This window comes from Aquarana catesbeiana, linkage group LG07, assembly GCF_042186555.1.
Source record: "Aquarana catesbeiana isolate 2022-GZ linkage group LG07, ASM4218655v1, whole genome shotgun sequence".
NCBI classification, from domain to species: domain Eukaryota; kingdom Metazoa; phylum Chordata; class Amphibia; order Anura; family Ranidae; genus Aquarana; species Aquarana catesbeiana.
In genome coordinates, this window is record NC_133330.1 from 322,854,353 (window position 1) to 322,874,818 (window position 20,466).

General features: G+C 45.2%; 2 protein-coding genes across 2 annotated transcripts in view; one reads left to right on the forward strand and one right to left on the reverse strand.

Annotated features, from left to right (window-relative positions):
* Window positions 1–20,466, forward strand: part of LOC141103784 (protein wntless homolog B-like) — a 96,977-nt gene that overhangs the window by 72,245 nt on the left and 4,266 nt on the right. The gene's annotated exons all lie outside the window — the stretch shown is intronic.
* LOC141103785 (probable methylcrotonoyl-CoA carboxylase beta chain, mitochondrial) lies at window positions 676–17,068 on the reverse strand. Its single transcript, XM_073593766.1, has 3 exons — window positions 16,827–17,068; window positions 9,395–9,591; window positions 676–1,092 (listed from the first exon to the last, which is right to left on the reverse strand). The coding sequence occupies exons 1-3, from the start codon at window positions 16,988–16,990 to the stop codon at window positions 1,088–1,090; spliced, it is 366 nt and encodes a 121-aa protein (XP_073449867.1). The 5' UTR covers window positions 16,991–17,068; the 3' UTR covers window positions 676–1,087.

Sequence of the window (20,466 nt, forward strand, 5' to 3'; positions counted from 1 at the left end):
GCAAAGCCCTTCCATGTGCATTTTACTTAAAAAGCTGATTATAAATTTGGCAGGCTACCTTGTGCCCTTGGTAGCCTGGCAAAGAAGGGGGTCAGTCTTCTAACTCAAGCTTGTGGATCTCATTTGTGAGGAATAGCGTGGTTATTTATTGGTCACTTGGGGGGGTTTCAGTTCCAAGTTCCTTCCTCTGGAGCACTAGGGTCATCATTGTCCATGGAACATTTTGGTTTTCTTTATGAATGGGTTTTGTTACTCACACGAAATGCGCTTCACTCCTACTCCTTAGGAAAAGCCCCCTCCTATCTTTTGAGAAGTGTCCTGTATATCAACAGCAGGGGAAGAGCCGCTCCTTTTTCTTTTCCTCCTTTACTGGGGTGGAATGTTGCCAGCAGGTCAGAGCCCAGATCACCAAGAGTGGTCTCTTCATCTAGAGTTTTCTACCATTGGGGGTTGTCAAAACAGGACCAGGTGGCCTTCTATTGGTAGTGGACAGGTTGAGTGATTTACTAAAACTGGAGTGTGCAAAATCATACATACAGAATTAGAGAAGCAAAATGATACCCCAGCTCCGCTGCCAATATGATGATCTATGAACTGTGATCTGGTGCTCTAGCCAGGACGTTCAGGCTCCAAAATGCAGTACTTGAATCAGAAACGGGCTGGCGACTCAGATGCTCTTGAATAAAAGTCCTTTATTGGGATACACGGGTACGTTTCGGCTAAGAAGCCTTCATCAAAGCATACATGTTTGATTTAAAAACTGATATTTATAACAGAGTAAGCACTCCAAATAGGACGGGTGCATCTTAATCCGAGCAATCAAAACAAATAAAAACACATGGAGAAAAGAAAGAGAAGCACAGCAGGCATATGAGAAACATATCATGAACAAATAAAGCATATTCAAAATGGTGCGATAAATGTATCAAACAATGCGACTATGTTGAAAAATGCAATTATGTTAAAAAAAGATTTATATCCATCCTGTCGTTCAAACCATACAGTTTTCTAGTATTGAGGGTATGTATCCACCATACTTCACGCTTGAGCAAAATATGATGAGTGTCACCTCCTCTTGGAGGTTTTTTTAACCTGTTCAGCACCAAAAAAGGAAAAAGTGTCAAGATTACCATGATGGAATTCCTGGAAATGTTTTGACACATTTGAGATATTTTTAGCATTAGTATTTGTAGTGTCATTCACATGTTTCGAGATTCTAACTCTCAACGGGCGTATAGTGCACCCAACATATTGTAGGCTGCAGGCACTACACTGAATAACATATACCACTGATTTAGAGTTGCAGTTTATATACTGTTTTGAGGGTATATGTTTTCTTGGTAGAAAAAGAAAAAACTGAGGTGCTTTTTTATGTCTATGACACTGCCTACAGGTGTTGTGGCCACACATGTAGGAACCTACAGTGGAAAGCCAGGTCTGCGATTTGTTTGACTTCTGGGAGCAAAACAAGCTGGGTGACAACATACTTCCCAGACTGGGGGCCCTTCTACTGGAAAATTGACAACCGCCCTGGATAACAGTACAAATCCTTGTCAGCATACAAAATGGGGAGATGCGCTTTACGAATCGCAACGATCTTGTATTCTAAAGAGAAAGTAGTGACAACATTAACTTTTATTTCTATTGTAATCCCTACACTGTTTGTGTTTATTTGTGCCACTATTCTGAATCATCTCCACCTGATCTCTATGAAATGTTATATTTTGACTTCTAGCTATTGATCGTGTACTATAGCCCCTTTCTTTGAATCGCTGTGTATTCTTGTAAGAAATCCTTATCTGTAGAGCAGTTTCTCCTGGCCCTGATGAATTCACCAGTAGGCAAAGAATTGATGGTGTCACTGGGGTGACAGCTATTGGCCAATAAAAGGGAATTTCCTGCACAGGGCTTTCTAAAAGTTCTGGAAGTCATTGTGTTGCTATCTGTAGCAACACACTGACTTCCAGAACTTTTTTTAGTACACGATCAATAGCTAGAAGTCAAAATATAACATTTCATAGAGATCAGGTGGAGATGATTCAGAATAGCGGCACAAATAAACATAAACAGTGTAGGGATTACAATAGAAATAAAGTTAATTTTGTCACTACTTTCTCTTTACGAATCGCAACGATCTTGTATTCTAAAGCGCATCTCCCCATTTTGTATGCTGACAAGGATTTGTACTCTGTTATCCAGGGCGGTTGTCAATTTTCCAGTAGAAGGGCCCCCAGTCTAGGAAGTATGTTGTCACCCAGCTTGTTTTGCTCCCAGAAGTCAAATCGCAGACCTGGCTTTCCACTGTAGGTTCCTACATGTGTGGCCACAACACCTGTAGGCAGTGTCGTAGACCTAAAAATTGACAGTTACTTACCAGTAACTGTTTTTCTAGGATATCTTCCAGGACGGCACACCTGAGAGATGAGAGGCTCCTCCCTACAGGAAACACAATAAATTGACAGCTGTTTTAAGTCCCCACCCTTCCCCTTGATCCTCAGTTTGTAGAGAAGTAACTCCTGAACCTGGTTCACAAGGGAAATCATTCCTCATAGGTACTCACCTTCTAGTGTTCTACAATTTTCCCTCCTCCAACGGGCGGGAAGTAGGCCTGCTGTCCTGGAAGATATCCTAGAAAAACAGTTACCGGTAAGTAACTGTCAATTTTCTCTTAGTCATCTTCCAGGACGGCACACCTGAGAGGATAATCAAATACCTCAGGCCTACCTTAGGGTGGGACCACTGCAAGACCCTCTTGGCGAACCTTGGTTCTGCAGTGAGTTTTGCCTCCACTCCATATGCTTGATGAAGGCATCTTAGCTGGATCATGCGGCTGATCTGCAGGTCTACTCCACCGATGTCCCTGCCTTCTCCGCTTCGGATGCGGGAGCTAGGTGGAGTGGGCTCTTAAAGATGGAATCAGAAAACATGTTAAACTTGTAGGTTAGCAATGTTGCCTGTCTCACACATCTAACAACTATGGCCTATTGTGCCTGTAGGTGCTACTTAGAACCCCTAAAGATTAATCAGAGATCTGTGTTGTAAGACAAGGACACTACATTGATCACTAAGAGGGCCTGTCTTAACAATACCCTGTTCAGGGAATTAAAACTGCAAAAAAAGGTGGCCCCCTAACAGACAACCTTTTTTGTTCATTTTTATCTTTACGTCAGCAAAGACTAAAGTGAAGCCTACTTAAGGGTAATAGATTAACGGAGGCTTGATCCCTGGGTTTAAGCCATGCCCACTCTGTGGCTTTACTTACGCCTGAGTGCCTACTTCAGGAGAATAAAGTCCATAGCAAGAGTATAACACTTATACTGCTACATCTAGTTCTGCTAGAAGGGCGAGATGAAGGCCATGCACCGAGCCGTAACCTATTCGCTCGGGTATACATCTTTGTACTTCATCTTCAGGCCATAATACCCCTCTGAACAGAACTTCCCAAGTTCTTACTAAGCAGGGTGATTCTTTATCGCCTTCCTCCAGTGTCCTATAACCCTACTGGGCTTCAACCCTAGGAAATGGTTCCAGCATTCCTGAATGTAAGGGGCTGAGGCTTTCTGACATGTGACGTCTGCAGCCAGAACTCCTGGCCCCTCCACGGAAAAGAGGGCTGAAATACAAAAGGTGATACATGCATTATTAATATCACAAATTAAAAAAGATCATAGATTGTGGACACAGCACAATAGATTTAGACAGAAAGGACACAAGCATAGACAATAATGTGTATCTGAGTGTGGCTAGCTAAACCAACATATCAAATATGGGAGAGACCCAAATCTGAACTTTAATGTAGACAAACAATCCTCAGTCTGGTTTTCTGATGTGCAGCCAATATGTAAAAACCTTAAGACACGCGCAAACCCTCAGCCTCAGTTCACACTGGGACGACTTGTCAGGTGACCTAGTCACCTGACAAGTAACGTCCCATTCTGTGCAATGGAACGCAATGGTGCGCAAGTCGCTCTGACTTAGAAAAAGGTTTCTGTACGACTTTGGGGGTGACTTGCATTGACTTCGATACAGAAGTCGTTTCGCAAGTCGCCACTGAGTCGTGTCCTGGGTCGCCTGAGGCAGTCGCGCTGCAAGTCGTGCTGCCTCAGTGTGAACCGACCCTAAATGCTGCGTGTTTCTGAAGTGCAGCTAGCTAGGTCATAACTGATATAAATACATAAAGGATGGGAACCCTCTTTACGGTGGAGTTTTACTGATGTACAGCAAAACAGGGCCATAAATATAAGACAGAAAGACCCAAACTTCTATGTTGCGTATTTCTGACGAACCACCAAATACAGTTATAAGATCAATATGGCACACAAGACAATATCTTTTCTGTTATGCAGTTCTGTAGTGCAATCACATAGAACCAACACGGAAAGGACACAAGCAACCTGCAGCATTGTGTTTTTCTGAAGTGCAGTAAGGTAAGGGAATCTGAAACAGAAAGCACCAACAAGCTTCAATGTTGAGTATTTCTGCTGTGCAGCAACATAAAAACAGACAGCCTTCCTAGCTGCGATCTTTCTGGTGTACTGCAAAGTAAGGCAATAACTCCATGATGTCTATTCTTGTTGTGTAGCAAAACCTCAACCAGAAGGGACAGATAAAACTTAGGGCTCCCACACCTGTGCGACCCAACCTGCAACCGCAAAAACGCAAGAGAAAAGTCATACACTATGGCTTCCAATGGGTACCATTCGTGTCTGTGCAACTCCAGGTCGCAGCGCCACCAAGCAGACCCTGCTTTCTGGATCCACAGACCACAAGATTACACAGGTCGCAGGGAACTTGCAATTTTCTGGTTGAACAAGCGAGGGGTCTCCAATGCTGTATCTCCCTGGAGGAGTGCAGCCAACAACCCCCTGCTGTGTATCCTTAAGAAGCAGCAAGGTAGAACAATGAGAAACAGAAAAGACACCCCTCACTGCTGTGCCTTTCTGATATGCAGCCGATAAGGCAGTGAATATAGAACATACAGAACACAAACAAACAATCTTCAATCTTTGTGTATGTCTGATGTGTAGTAATATACCAATACTGAGCAGAGACGGCACCACCCTCAATGTGTCTCCCTGCTGAGGCAGCAAAAACAAATCAGAAAAGGACAAGCAACCTCACTGCTGTGTCCCTTCTGATATGCAGCCAACAAGGCAGTCTATGTAAGACATAAAGGACAGACAACCTTCAATCTTGTATATGTCTGATGTGCAACAATATAACAATCTGAATAGAGATAGCACATTCCTATTGAAGTGATTTGGCATGCGACTCAACATGTCAAATCGCATGCCTAAAATCGGCAGCCTTTGCCGTTAATAGCACGGTCAGCCCGACGCCACTTTGCGGGGCTGCACCGATTACCAAAGGCAGTACCAGTACTACCCCTGGCACAGGTTCAATTTGTATTTCTGCTATGTAGCCCAACAATTCAGGACCATCAATCTTCACTACTGCCTTTCTAATAAGCAACCAATAAGGCAGTAATACAGGACACAAAAACCCCCAGACAGAACTCAACCTTGTGTATGTCTGATGTGCAGCAATATAACAAATATGGGCAGAGATGTCACAAGACTCAATGATGTGCATTTTCGCCATGCGGCACAAGACCAGAAAGTACAGACCACCTTCCCTATTGTGTTTTTCTGATCTGTAGCCAAATAAAGCAGTACCTTTAGGATATAAAAGACAACAAGCTTCAGTGCAGAGCATTTCTGATGTACAGCAATATACCCCTTATGAGCAGAAATGTCACAAATCTCAATGTGTATTTCTGCTGTGCCACAAAACATCCCAGCAAGGACAAACCTTCACTACTGAGGTCTACTGGTGTGCAACCAAGGAGTCGTCATGGTGTATCCCTTAATGAAATAACCAAACAGAGCAATTTGATCCCTAGGCATAGCCTGGGCAGTAGATACTAACACTTCACCCCCAGTGAAGGAACAAATCCTAAAATGGTTGGACACCTTACTATAGTAGCTGTTGTCCTACCTTAACTCCGTAGATTGAGCAAACGCTAGTCAGCTCACACACAGGTGGGGCTGATCAGAAACTAAAGTCTTGATGAGCCCAGCCCTAGAGACCAATTTAGGACAGCCTCTAGAAAAGGTGGTCACCAATTTAGCCTGGAGGTAAATAGCCACCTGCAGGCCTTAAACAAGCAATCATGTATCTATCTAGCTCTTGCATATGTTTGCACAGAAAATCCTTAATTAAGGGATATAGGAAGCGATTTATGGTAAATCGCCTTTAGATCTGTCACTGAGTGGACTGTAGCCCAAACCAACAAAAAGGTTTTTCTTACCTCCTGCACTATAACCACAATGTAAAAGGTGGAGTGGGAGGTTGGAGCTTATGAAAAGTTACCCATAGCAAGCAACCCCCAAAAGGAGGATCTGTCACAAGGGAAACCCTACTGTGCCACACAGAAGCTTGGTCCCTGCCACATTGTTGAAAGTTAGGTCAGCTTTTTAAGCATTTTGGAACAACTTCAGATTCCTAGCAGCTGGGCTAATAGGGCCATATAACCTAGTGCATCTGCTGACCAGGGGAGCTTACTTCTGAATCCTTCAGCCATTGCACAATCAATAAATTTTTCAGTGGTATACCTGGCCTGTAAGGAACTCTTTGTATCTACCAGGTCCCCCCCTTCGCTCTATTCATCCCTACTAATGTACCACAACCGGACATGTAGGGAGAGGCTGGCAACCTACTGTTGTGATAACCACAGTGTCTCTGCTGTAAGAGGGAGCTGTGGCTGGTGGTTTTAGCAGTAGCTTCTGGGCTATTTTGTTATGCAGACCCCAGGTCCTGCACTGCATCACTCAGTAAATACAGGGGGAAGGGGAAGAAATGCCTTACCTACCTCTTTCCCATCTGAGGTGGTTTAGGCACACTCGCTCCTCTGCACCACTTGTCCACCATACAGCATCTCCAATGTAAGAGGGAGCTGTAGCTGGTGTTTTTAGCAGAAGCTTCTGGGCTATTTGAATCCAGACCCCAGGGGAGATTATCTCAGATGCCCAGAAACCATCTGGCTGGGATTGGGGATTTTGCAGCTAAATTCCCAGGGTAAAGGAAAGTACTCACTGTTGTCGTCTTCCCCTTTTGCCACAGCCACCGGGCTTGCTTTTCCATCCTTATGGTCCACACGCAAGGAGGATAGCCGCCAAAGTGCCGTACGTTCCTCATTCCCATCTGAGGTGGTTTAGGCAGACATCCACCGTAGTGAACTGGTGCCTCCTCGAAAGGAGGATGTGGGCGCCTGCTCCTGCTGACTCTCAGCCTTCCCTCCTGGGTAAGAACGCAGGTCGTTCAGGCGGCGCCCTCCCCAGCAGCCCACGCGAGCTACCAGGGGCCCAGGAGTCGGGGGGGACAGGCTCCCCCTGGAAAGAACCGACGGCCAGCACCCCTGTCTAAACGGACGCCCGGACAGGTAACGGGGGGAAACGGGGAAAAAGGCCCCTGAAATTCTGTGGACACCACTGTACCCAGGGGCCTTCAGCTCTCAGGGGGGCTCTTCCAGTTTCTGCTGCCCCCCCTGAGGAAAGGATAGGGGAACCCCCCAGGAAGGATAAATATATCCGGCCAGACCCAGAGGCCCATCCAGGTACTAACCAGGCCCGACCCTGCTTAGCCTCTGAGATCAGACGAGATCGGGCGCTTTCAGGGTGATGTGGCCGTAGGCCTTCCCAGGCATTTGGTCCGGCTCCCAGGGGGAGACCACCAGCCCTAGGCTTCGGGTCCTTTGGGAAAAAAAAAAACGGTTTCGCTGTGTAGGGAGAAACACAATCAAAAACTGAGGATCAAGGGGAAGGGTGGGGACTTAAAACAGCTGTCGATTGATTGTGTTTCCTGTAGGGAGGAGCCTCTCATCTCTCAGATGTGCCGTCCTGGAAGATGACTAAGAGAGAAGGTAGGTTTATTATATAAGATATAAAACACACACTTGAAAGTGATTGTAAAGGTTTTCTTTTTTTTTCTTTTATAACAAACATGTTATGCTTTGTAATGGTTTTGCACAGAGCAACTCTGATCCTCCTCTTCTTGGGCCCCCCACTGGTGCTCCAGGCTCCCCCCACCCCCCCCACTAGCCGCTTGCTATGGTGGCGCTCACTCCCAAGACAGTGTGTGTGTCCAATGACACACACACACTAACACAGTGTTTCTCAACTTTTTTCCAGTCGGGGCGCCCTTAAAAAGTATTTTCAGTCTTGAGGCCCCCCAGTCCAAGGCTTAGTTCACGTTGCTGTGTGTCGCGGAACATGTGCAAAATCGCACTCGTTCCTGACACACAGACAAATGCTCTGCTCTTAAGGGGTGCAATTCCTAATGGTACCCCACACATTGGAAAATGTGGGGTGCTTTTGGTGCAGTGCAATTTTTAAAAAAAAAAAAGGTCGGGGACTTCTTTCCCTGCATTTTTGTGGGTAGGGAAGCCCATTGAATTGAATGGGCCGCCCTACACGCAGCCACACAGATGTGAACCAAGGGCCTGTTCACATGTCAGGTTGGAGGGGTGGTAAAACCACATGGTTAAGCTGTTTTCACCACCCCCAACTTCTCCCCCTTTAGCTGCAGAGGCAGCCTCTGGGGGTGTACACATGCTGTGGCTGCAGCTGGAGGTATACCCAGGGTGAATGGGGCTGCACTGCAACTACCCCGCAACTGTGTGCATTGCATGGTTGCGGTGTAGTGATGCTGAATTAAAACAGGTGGCGAGGAGGCAACATAATGCCTCTTAACCGCCTGTCAAATGCCTCTGAAAAGCGATCTGTGCGTGAGTTGCTTTTCAGAGGAGAAGCAGTCCTTGCTGCTATCACAAACAAGCCCTACAAAAGCAGGTCTGATGGTACAGGAATGGAGGGGGTCAGGATTAAAAGTAACATACACACACAGACACCTGTACACACACATACAGAAAACATACACACATACAGACACGTGCACACACACACATACAGAAACATAGACACATACAGACACTCACATGCACACACACAGACACATGTATAAAGCCCTTTAAAAACAAATCTAGCTTCTAGCACAATACCTTTCTAGCCAGGTACTACAAGATATCGCTGAAACCCTAAAAAAAATTTACACTTTTATCTACAATAACACTATTTTTTTTTTAACTAAGAAAAACAAATGGTGGGGGTTTTTTTTTCGATTTTGTTACATTTTTGTGTATGGATTGCATAAATTTTTTTTTTTTGCAAAGCAATATCGCCAAAAGAAAGCCTTGTTTGTCCTAAAAAAAAATACTGTATGTATTGCTTTGTTATCTTAATGACAAGATTATAGCAGAACAAACAGGCCCATAGAAGAAATGTAAAGATCGGTTTGGTCTATAGTGGGAGCTGAACTGGTTAAGGACTGACTGTACCGGCTAGGCATCCAGCAGAAGGCACATCACCGTACGGTAGACCAAGACCCACTAATGGAGATAATTCAAGGAAGTTTTCATTGTCCAAAAGCAGCTTTAACCTCTCCCGCACCAGCAGCTTTTTGTTCCTCTGTGTATGGCGCAAGATGGCGTTCTCGCCTCCTCCCAACTTCACCTTTTCGGTAAGCTCCAGGTACCTACAAAATGACACAATCACACTTCTTCTAAGAGATACTTTAATCTGAAACCATCATATAATGTAATTATATATCAACTACCAACCTTTTACAGGAAACATTTCTTAAAGGGTCCCCAGGCTTTCAACTGGCAGGTAAATGTAATAAAAGGTTTGAATAATTAAAAGGACAACTCTACTGTTAGTACGAGTTATTTAATGAATCTCCCACCCTCCTGAGTGCAGCCTGTCTGTTTACATGCCTACCTTCTGCCCTGTTCCAGTGATCTTCACCGTGCAGCCCCCGTTTGGTGCCAAACAGCCCTGCCTTTGCCGAAGTCCCTGACGGGTTCTCAGGCCCAATCATGGCTGTCTCCAGCATAGTACTGCTCTCCCATTGTAAGAACAGGTCCAGCTGCGGATACCGGTCCCCTGAAGTCATTCATCTTGCCAGTCTCTGACTGGTCTTGTCACCTTTTCTTCTCTGTGAAGTTATTACTTACATTGCAGGACCAGCAATCCTGCATGGCAATTGTTGATGTAGGAGTGACCATCCACGTCCTGGAGCAAAGAGGACCAGACAGACAGTTGATATGGGGCCATGTATAACTCCTTGTCTGCCAGTGACGTTTATAAATGGCGGCTGGTAGAACAGTCAAACACCGTGCTGGCCGCTAGTGTTCAAATTTGTACAGCAGGCGATGGGCTCTCTGATGGAAGGGATTTCACTGGCTTCACTTCCCAACAAAGGTCCCACCGGACTGCTCCACCATGGATTCCAGGCTCCATTACCCTACCTGCAAGCCCAGAACCGGCAAGGCAGGTATTGGCAATGGATGAACACAGAAACAATGTGTATTACATCATTTATGGGTTCAAATGTAAATTTCCCCATCCACAGCAGCCAGGGTAGAAGCTATTGGTGAATGATCTGCAATTCACTAGCTTCAGTGAAGGCCAGGGCAGGGTAGACATCAAGGGTCTAACAGTATGCTATCACATAGGGGGTGAAAAAAAAAAAAAAAAAGGCTTAGTGGCTAACACTTATGCCCTGTACACACGGTCGGATTCTCCGACGGAAAATGTGTGATAGGACCTTGTTGGAAATTCTGACCGTGTGTGGGCTCCATCACACAATTTTCATTGGAATTTCCGACACACAAAGTTTGAGAGCGTGCTATAAAATTTTCCGACAACAAAATCCGTTGTCGGAAATTCCGATCGTGTGTACACAAATTTGACGCACAAAGTGCCACGCATGCTCAGAATAAATTAGGAGACAAAAGCTATTGGCTACTACCCCTTTTATAGTCCCGACGTACGTGTTTTTCGTCACCGCGTTCCGAACGATCAGATTTTCCGACAACTTTGTGCGACCGTGTGTATGCAAGACAAGTTTGAGCCAACATGCATCGAAAGAAATCCATGGATTTTGTTGTCAGAATTTCTGATCAATGTCCGACCGTGTGTACAGGGCATTACGCCTATCAACACTGGGGTTCTCAGCTGGAATCTTGGCCAGGACAGGACACCATCTGTATGGAGTACGCATGTTCTCCCTGTGCTTTAATGGGTTTCCTCCCATATTCCAAAGACATGGTGAAAGGTTAATTGGCATGTGTGTACAAATTGGCTATGCATCCTGTTTGCCACTCCCAAGCTAAGAAATTAGAGAGGATTAAGGAAAGGGAGAGAAAGCACAAAAAAGCGCCACTCTAAGTGCAGTATAAAACACAATTTATTTGAGCACAGGATTTATTGTACTCACAAAAGTATGTGACAGGTAGGCATATCGATCAGTCTGCACTTAGAGTGGTGCTTTTTTGTGCAGAGTTCTGCTTCTAAATCTCCACTGAGCTGCCTTCAAGTGCTTTTCTGTACAGACTTTATGGACTGCATTCAGTCGTAATTTACAAAAACGTTTCTTTCTTTTTATACTAAGGTGTGTAATTAGACAAGTGGATCTCCACCAAGGTTGATGTAAAGCGCCAACTTTTTTCCTATTTGTAGGACTAAAGAAAAGACCTACCTTGTACAAAGTTTGTCAAGAAAATTCTATGTAAAAAAAGGTCTCAAGTTTATCAGACATGGTGGCCAGAGAATCATCAGATATGAAGGGCATACGAAGAAAAAACAAGCAGTAGATATTTAGGGGGGAGGAATGACAAATTTTAAATTATTCTGGAAGTCTTCAGAATTTGTCTTTAAGGTCTCTGCACTCTAGAACGGTGGTCTCCAAACTGTTGCTCTTTGCTTGCCCTTATCCGGCCCTTGGGCCCTATTTCTCCCACTGATACCAATGATGGGGCAATAATTTGTGCACTGACACCAACAATGGGGCACTATTCCTTCCCCTGACACCAATGATGGGACACAAATAATTTCCCTAATACCAAAGATATGACATGTTTTCCCCAATGATGCCATAACATTTCCTACTCCCACTGACAACAGTCCTGAAGGTCAGTAAACTGGTCATTTGTTTAGAAAGTTTAGAGACCCCCTGATCTAGATGAGAGGGACGTGTCACTATTAAAGCTCCTGTTATTGATTTCATAGGGCCACAAACCCGCTTAGCTTGCTAAATGACTTGTAATTTACGAGACGCCTGAGTGCGGCAATTATTGTCATCACAGACCTTCTCATACCATTTAATACGAAGTAATGAGATAATTAGCAAAATTCCAGAGAATCATCATTTTATAGGCAACCTTTCATCAACATGCAATCAAAGAAAAAAAAACTCCAGTCATTTCCATTGCAAAATATATCTACAGCCAACATCTACAAGATCAGGTCATAAATGGTGACCGGGGACATGGAGATGGCTGGATGACACCAATTAGGAACCAACGGAAAAAATGTTTTTGCAAAAGTGTTTCACTAAATGTGCAAATGAATTGAAGCCCAACTCCAGCCAACACTTTTTTTGCTTGCATAAAACAGGCAAAGGGTTGGAGCCCCTGCCAGGTTTTTATTGCTGTCTGAATCTATTGGGAGGGAATTCTCTCAGCTCAGAACCGAAACTGATGAACAATCTCTCCAATGGGGACACAGGCAAAACAAAAACAAAATTTTTGACGGGGGTGGCGACTCCTGACAATGTTTTATTTGCTGCCTATGAAATCTTGTCCTTGCGACAACGGAACGCTCCTCTTCTTGAACGTGGATAGAAAATAATGGAGATAAAAACCTGGCAAAAATTAAAAATGTTTGGTGGGAGTAAGGTTTCAATCACTTAGCCGCAGTTTTACTGCCACGGGGTCCTGCTCTGTCGGGTAGTGGGCACGAATGCACGCCGCTGGTGGCTCGGTCCGAGCCGATCAGCAGGTACCGTAGACTCGATGTCCGCCGGCACCCGCCCGATCATTAGCCAGAGAGACAGAACTGCAATCTGCCTATGTAAACAAGGGAGATCGCCTTTCTGACAGGACGGAAGGCATGGATCCTGTGTCTCTGCAAAGCAGGAACATGATCCCTGTCTTCCCCTAGTTAAAAGCACCTCACACAAGCTAGGCCCACAGTTAACCCTTTGGTCGCCCCTGATGTTAACCCCTTCCCAGCCAGTGTCATTGGTACAGTGACAGTGCATATTTTTAGAACTGATCACTGTATCAGGGTCACCGGTTCCCAAAAAGTTTCCGAATGTCCGCTGCAATATTGCAGTGCCGCTATAAGTCGCTTATCGCCGCCATTACTACTAAAAAAATTAAATTTTTTAAAAAAATTACATCGTTTGTAGACGCTATAAAAGAAATTTGGCACCTCCTTACTGCTTGCCAAATGCCCTGAATGCAATCTAAATGCAAACTGCTCCTCAGAGGGAGTGTGAAACAGCCCCATTGTAAAGGTAATGGTTCATTTGGACCAGCGTGGTCTAAATGAACCATTTTAAAAGTGGCAAAAAGTAGGAGTTCGGCTTTAATATTGGCCACAGATGTATGCCTAACCCCGCTCACCTGTGACATCAGCCAGTGCAAATGCTGAAAACTGTTGTGACGGGGCTTGTGACGGGAGTCACTTTGGGCGGGGGGCTTGTGGAACCCAACTTACCTTAGAGAGTTTGGGAAATTCCTTGTCTAGCTCCCCCGGCCCCTCCTATGTGTAAGTCACCCTGTGTCTATTAAGGGGACAGGGTGACCCAGTCGGGTCTGCACTAACCAGACTCAGCATTTCATTTTACCCCTGTTATCCTGGCTCATACACTCAGGTCTATACTCATACCTCCTAACTTTCTGAGATGGGAACTAAGGACACCTATTAGCAAAAGTATGTAGGTATAGGACACACCCCCCCCCTTAACTACTAGCTGCCCGTCCACTGTCAAATGACGGCGGGACGAGGCAGCTGTTGTTCTGGGCGGACGTCATATGACGTGAACGCCCTCCCAAGCCACTAGGGGGCGCGCGTGTGCCCGCCCGCCGCGTCGCTCGGGACCCGATGCACGTGCCCGGCGGCCGTGATGTCTGCCGGGCACCCGCGATTGCCCTGTAACAGAGCAAGACCGTGGATCTCTGTGTGTAAACACAGAGATCCACGTCCTGTCAGAGGAGCGTAGACCCATTGTGTGTCCCTTGTACATAGGGACACCGATCAGTCACCTCCCCCAGTCGGTCCCCTCCCCCCACAGTTAGAATCACTCCCCTAGGACACACATTAACCCCTCGGTCACCCCCTAGTGTTAACCCCTTCCCTGCCAGTCACATTTATACAGTAATCAATGCATTTTTATAGCACGGATTGCTGTATAAATGTGAATGGTCCCAAAAATGTGTCAAAAGTGTCCACCGCAATATCGCAGTCACAATAAAATCGCAGATTGCCGCCATTACTAGTGAAAAAAAAAATAATAAAAATGCTATAAATCTATCCCCTATTTTGTAGACGCTTTAACTTTTGCGGAAACCAATCAATATACGCTTATTGCGATTTTTTTTTTTTTTTCCAAAAATATGTAGAAATATACATATCGGCCTAAACTGAGGAAAAAAAATGGATATTTATTATAGCAAAAAGTAAAAAATATTGTGTTTTTTCAAACTTGTCCCTCTTCTTTTGTTTATAGCGCAATAAATAAAAACCGCAGAGGTGATCAAATACCACCAACAGAAAGCTCTATTTGTGGGGAAAAAATTATAAAAATTTCATTAGGGTGCAGTGTTGTATGACCGTGCAATTGTCATCCAAAGTGCGACAGCGCTGAAAACTGAAAAATGGCTTGGGCAGGAAGGGGGTGAAAGTGCCCTGTATTGAGGTGGTGAAAGAGAATTATAGAGATTTATACAAAAAAAGGAAGGAGGAGGATGGATTAATTAAACAGACAAGTGCTTTTTTTTTTACCACTACTATTCTTTTATATTGGCTTTTGAAATTTACAAATGCAGCAATTTAGAAATTGGATGAAAGGTTTAGCTCTGGGAAACACTTTGAAAGAAAAAGTACATTTTTTATAAAATTATATGGATCAGACCAAAATGAGGGACAAACGAGGAGGAAAGAGGGACTTTGTTCCAAACCAGGGACAGTTCCTCGAAATCAGGGACAGTTGGAAGCTATGCCTATACTGCTAGGCCGATTACGTAAAAGTTGGCTGAATTTTGGTGTCCGCTGCCTGTACTGTACAAAAGTATGGCAGGAAAGGGCTGCATGTAGCAGCAGTGTTAATTTTGATTTGGTTTTAGTCTTCTGCAATTGTTTTGGTCATAGTTAGTCGACTAAATCTCCAATACATTTTAGTCAACTAAAATCATTTTAGTCATCTAAAAATCGAGCGGGTGTAGTTAAATTGTAATGCGCTATTTAAGCATTTCTCTACAATTTCCAAACACATTATATACTGCGGGAGTGAAAAAGCTAATCGACCATTTATGGTATTTAGGTTTGAACATGCACTTCAGTGTTAATTTTAATGTCAAATTTCAATTTAGTTTTAGGCTGCGTTCACACTGAAAGCGCCGGCCATTAGCGGTAAAGCGCTGCTCGTTTGAGCGTCACTTTACCGCTGTTCAAGTGGTGCTTTTGTGCCGCTTGCAGGGCGCTTTTAACCCCAAAAAAAGGGGTTAAAAACTCCCGTGTTGTGGCGCTTCGGAAGCGCTTTTCAGGCATTCATTGCAGTGGGCAGGGGACATTTTGGGAGCCTGCACTGCCCCAAGGATGCTGCTTGCAGGAGTTTTCTGAACATCCTGCAAGCGCAGCGCCCGGTAAGGATGAGCTCCGCGTGTTCACACCGCCCACCTGCAGAGCCCGCCAGGAAGTCGGCACTGCACTGGCACAGGCAGCGAGACATTTCCCGATCTCTACAGCCGCGCATCGGGACAATGTCTCACTGCCTGTGATTAGAACTGTGCCGACTTCCTGGCGGGCTCTGCACGTGGGCTGTGCAAACACGCCGGAGCTCATCCTTACTGCCCGGGTGTGAAAGCACCCATTGTAATGAATGGGATGCAATTTTCAGGCGCTATTTCTAGCACTAAAATGCCCGACTACTGCCTCAGTGTGAAAGTGGTCCAAGTCATACTCTTTTGACTAAAACGCCATTTTAGTTTTAGTCGTATTTTAGTCATCTCAATTGTTTGTCGTATTTTAGTCGACTAAAATAGTATTCATTTAGTCAATTAAAATGTTTTAGTCTACGAAATTAACACTGGTATGCAGGTATACCCAGCTCAGAGCGTAACATGCGCACACTAAGGATGAGCTCCGGCGTGTTCGCACAGCCCATGTGCAGAGCCCGCCGGGAAGTCGGCGCTGCGCTAATCACAGGTAGTGAGACATTTCTCAATCTCTGCAGCCGCGCATCGGGACAATGTCTCACTGCCTGTGATTAGCGAAGCGCCGTGCCGACTTCCTGGCGGGCTCTGCACATGGGCTGTGCGAACACGCCGGAGCTCCTCCTTAGCGCACACATATGCCCCCAGATGCAGACGATCTGCTTCCAGTGGCATACGTCCATACCTGTGCGGCGTGTGCACATGTGTATATTTGGAGCTGAGTATGCCTGTGTGCAGCCACGTCCTGTCATTCATTTGTACAGGAGGATGTACACAACCCTGGAGGCTCCTGGGTGGCGAAATACATCCGTATTTTACATTATAGCACCACATATGAGCCTACTTAGGGTGAACTCCAATATTCAACCATCAAAGTAATACCTGCAAATGTTTGCAGAAGTTTTAATCTTGCAACACCTGTTGCAGCGCCTTGTTGCTGTCCCCACCAGCAGGATCACCTATGAGGAGAAGTAGTGTCCCGGCTCACCTTTCCCTGCAGCGCTCACTGTTCCTGGAATTGGCCTCATTGACATGTCTGTGGATGGGCAGGATGTCCCCTCTGAGGACAGGGAAGGCCTGGGCAGCCCTGCTACTGAGCCTGCAGCACTGGGGCGGCTGCAGGAGGTGTCTGTACAGCCTCAGAGCTGCCATCAGCCAGCAAATGCAATGGCTGCAGCCCTGAGCAAAGTCTCCCAGGGAAGGGCAAACACAGGGCAGCACTTTCCACACAGCTGCAGATTCACAGCAGCTGATTCGCCACAGCACTTCCTTGTTGTTGTAATTGCCTCATGGGACCACCAGATGGCGGAGGCTGCGCTGGAATGTTTCTTTCACAGAAGGTCATTGTGCAATGAAAGTTCCAAAACCTGCAAAAATAAGTATATACAATGGATCTGTCCTTTAAGCAGAGGGCTTTATTATTATTATACAGAATTTATATAGCGCCAACAGTTTACGCAGTGCTTTACCCACTTGACCTCCGGAGGAATTACCCCCTTCATAACCAGGCCATTTTTTTGTGATACGGCACTGTGGTAATTTATTTGACAAATGCACGGTTGTGCAAAGCTGTACCCAAAAAAAAAAAAATATATGTCATGTTTTTCCCACAAATAGAGCTTTCTTTTGGTGGTATTTTTTGTTTTTCTATCTTTTTCTTTATTAATTTGTATCATACATCATTTTATATTTAATGAGACACCGCCTCAACTGATACAAGCATTAAAAACACATATAGAAATTATTTCCCAATACCCTTCCCACTCCTCTCACCCCCCTCCCACCCCATCTTCCCCATCTCCTCCTGACCCCTATTCCTACCGGTCCTGATCTTGACTTTTCCCCTCTTCTTAAACTTCGTCAAACTGTCTAGCATCTTTGGGACGTCTTCTGATTTTTATTTTATGCTCCCATCTTTTGGTAGTATTTGATCACCTCTGCATTTTTTTGGGTTTTTTGCGCTATAAACAGAAAAAAAAAAGACCGAAAATTGAAAAAAAAATATATACAACTTTTTACTTTGCTATAAAACGAAAATTTTTTTAAAAAATTGAATTTCTTCATAAATTTAGGCCAATATGTATTCTGCTACATATTTTTGTTAAACAAAATCCCAATAAGTATATTGATTGGTTTGCACAAAATTTATAGCATCTACAAACTGGAGATATTTATATTTTTTTTTTTTTATTTTTTTTTTACTAGTAATAGCAGCGATCACCGACTTATAGCGGGACCGCAATATTGCGGCACACGTTCTGACACTGACATTTTTTGGGGATTAGTGACAGTGATCAGTGCTTAAAAATATGCATTGTCACTGTGCTAATGACACTTGCTGGGAAGGGGTTAACATCAGGGTTATAGGTGTGCCTAGCCTAGTGTTTTAGTACAGTGCGGGAGGTGCTTTTACTAGAGGAAGACATGGATCCTAGTCCCTGCTTTGCAGAGACACAGGATCCATGCTTTCCCTCCTATCAGAAAGGCGATCTGCCCTGTTTACATATGCAGACTGCCGTCCTGCCTCTCTGCTACCTAGAAGAGCCGGATCACGTGTGTATATATATATATATATATATATATATATATATATATATATATATATATATATAATCTACCTCCCAAAATTTTGAGATGGGAATGAGGGTCACCTACCAGCAAATGTATGTAGGCATGGGACATGCTCCCTGCCACACCCACTTAAAGGAGAATTAACCCAAGAAAAAGGTTAATTAAATCCAGCTCATGCGAATTTCTTTTTCGATTATATTTCTCGCAGGATTCTCCCACCATTGATTAGAAATGTGTGAAAAATTCCAACATGCCTGATCACTCAACTTCGATGGCCGCACGAAAATTGGCTGTTGCTGCGGCCCACTAATGGGCAGAAATTTGAACAAACATTCCTAGTTACTATTTTCAAAAGAAAATTCTTTAGGAGTTTGACCCATGTATGGCCGGCTTAAGACCATCACAGATATTCCCCGGCCTCGCAGGTAGACCGTAGCCATTGGCTCAAAATCAGTATGTACAGGGGTTAGACAAAATAATGGCAACAAGTATGGTAAAAACGAAATTGTTACCTAATATGGTGTTGGATCGCCTTTGGCATCCAAGATGGACGGAATGACAATTATAAGTCTTGGGTTGTGGATAATGGAATCTAATACCACTCTTCATGTGAAAATCTGGATCACAATCCTGCGCAATGTCCTTTTGTCTCTTTCGGCCAGTTGACTGTGTCAACTGCGCTTATCCACTTCTTGACCAGCTTTACAGCTACAGGGCGACGGCTCTGTGCATAATCACATATATGTAGCACCCTCTAGTGTGCTAGAAGGATAGTGCATGTTTTTGAGAGAGTGGGTACATTTCCAGGCTTGGCTGTGTTTCGATCTGGGTTGGGGGTGACTCAGAGCAGAGCTGGGTGACTCACAGGCAGCATCATCGAGACCAGCCACTGATTTCCAGAATGTTCTAGTGTTTTTTGGAAGGGAAGGAGGAGAGGGAAGGTGGAGCTGTCTGGGGTATTCTGGGGAGCCCTGACGAAATCACCAACCTGGATTGGCAGGGGCAGGCCCCCTTAAATACCCAGGGTCAGCCCAGCTGCGGAGGGGTTGTTCGGTTTGGAAGCTGGAGATGGAGTGCTAGGCTGTCAGGGCCTTTGAGGGAGCTCCCCATTCTGGGGGGGGGGGGGGGGGTGACCTTGGGTCTGGGGCTCGAGTGCGGACAGGACCCCTTCTCATGACACACAGAGGTGACAGGTGGCACGGGAGCAAGAGAGAGGACAGCGGGAGAGCACTGCCAGGCAAAGTCTCCAGGAGAGGAACAACAGGTCACAGCCAAGAGGGCTGGTGAGAGGATTAGGAGATTGCAGTCTGAGATGGGTGCAGAGCCAGTAGGATGGACTGTGGTGTTATGGGCAGTTTAGAGAGAGGCAGCTGCAGCCAGGAGGGCTGGCAGGGTCTGAAGATGTGGTACTGGACTCAGTAGCCACGCCGACAGCTAGCACCAAGGACTACTATATTTTTTCCTACACTATAGGGGCCTGTGGTTCCTGTCTGCTAAGGGCATTCACCCTAGGCCTGGCTGAGCCAGTGTCAGGCCTACAAATCAGTGCTAGCTGGTCTGGGAAGTGCAAGCAAGTGATGTGCTGGAGGTGTTGAGGAGAGAGAGTCAGCAACCAAGTGATATGCTGGAGATCAAGATTGGAGTTGTATATACACCGGAGGTGTATATAGTCGGTCCTATATATATTTTTCTGCAATCAGTTTGGGCCTCTCATGAGTATCCCATCCCCATCCAAGTTTATTCCCCTCAATAAAAATACAAAACAGAGTTCAAGGACTGTTTTTTTTGCCTCAGGCTGAATGAGAACTGTGGCTGGCCGGATAGGGTGACAGACGAACACACTCAGCAGTAGGGTGCCCACGTGTCCCGGATTGCCCGGGATTGTCCCTGATTTTTTATTTTTGTCCCGTGTCCCGGGCACCTTCATTCCGGGATAATACAGTGTCCCAAGATGAAAAAAAAATAAAAACACCGCCAGACCAGTCCGCTCCGCCGACTCCGCCGCCACCCTTATAAACATTACACACTACTACACAGTCTCACACATGAGTCATCAT

What these genes read in the sequence shown, in the direction of transcription:
- LOC141103785 (XM_073593766.1), bottom strand. Translation starts at nt 16,990, where the DNA reads ATGGCAGCTCTGAGGCTGTACAGACACCTCCTGCAGCCGCCCCAGTGC. An exon ending in AGTGAGCGCTGCAGGGAAAG is followed by an intron (nt 9,592 to 16,826) that starts GTGAGCCGGGAC and finishes GTCATTTTGTAG; the next exon opens with GTACCTGGAGCTTACCGAAA.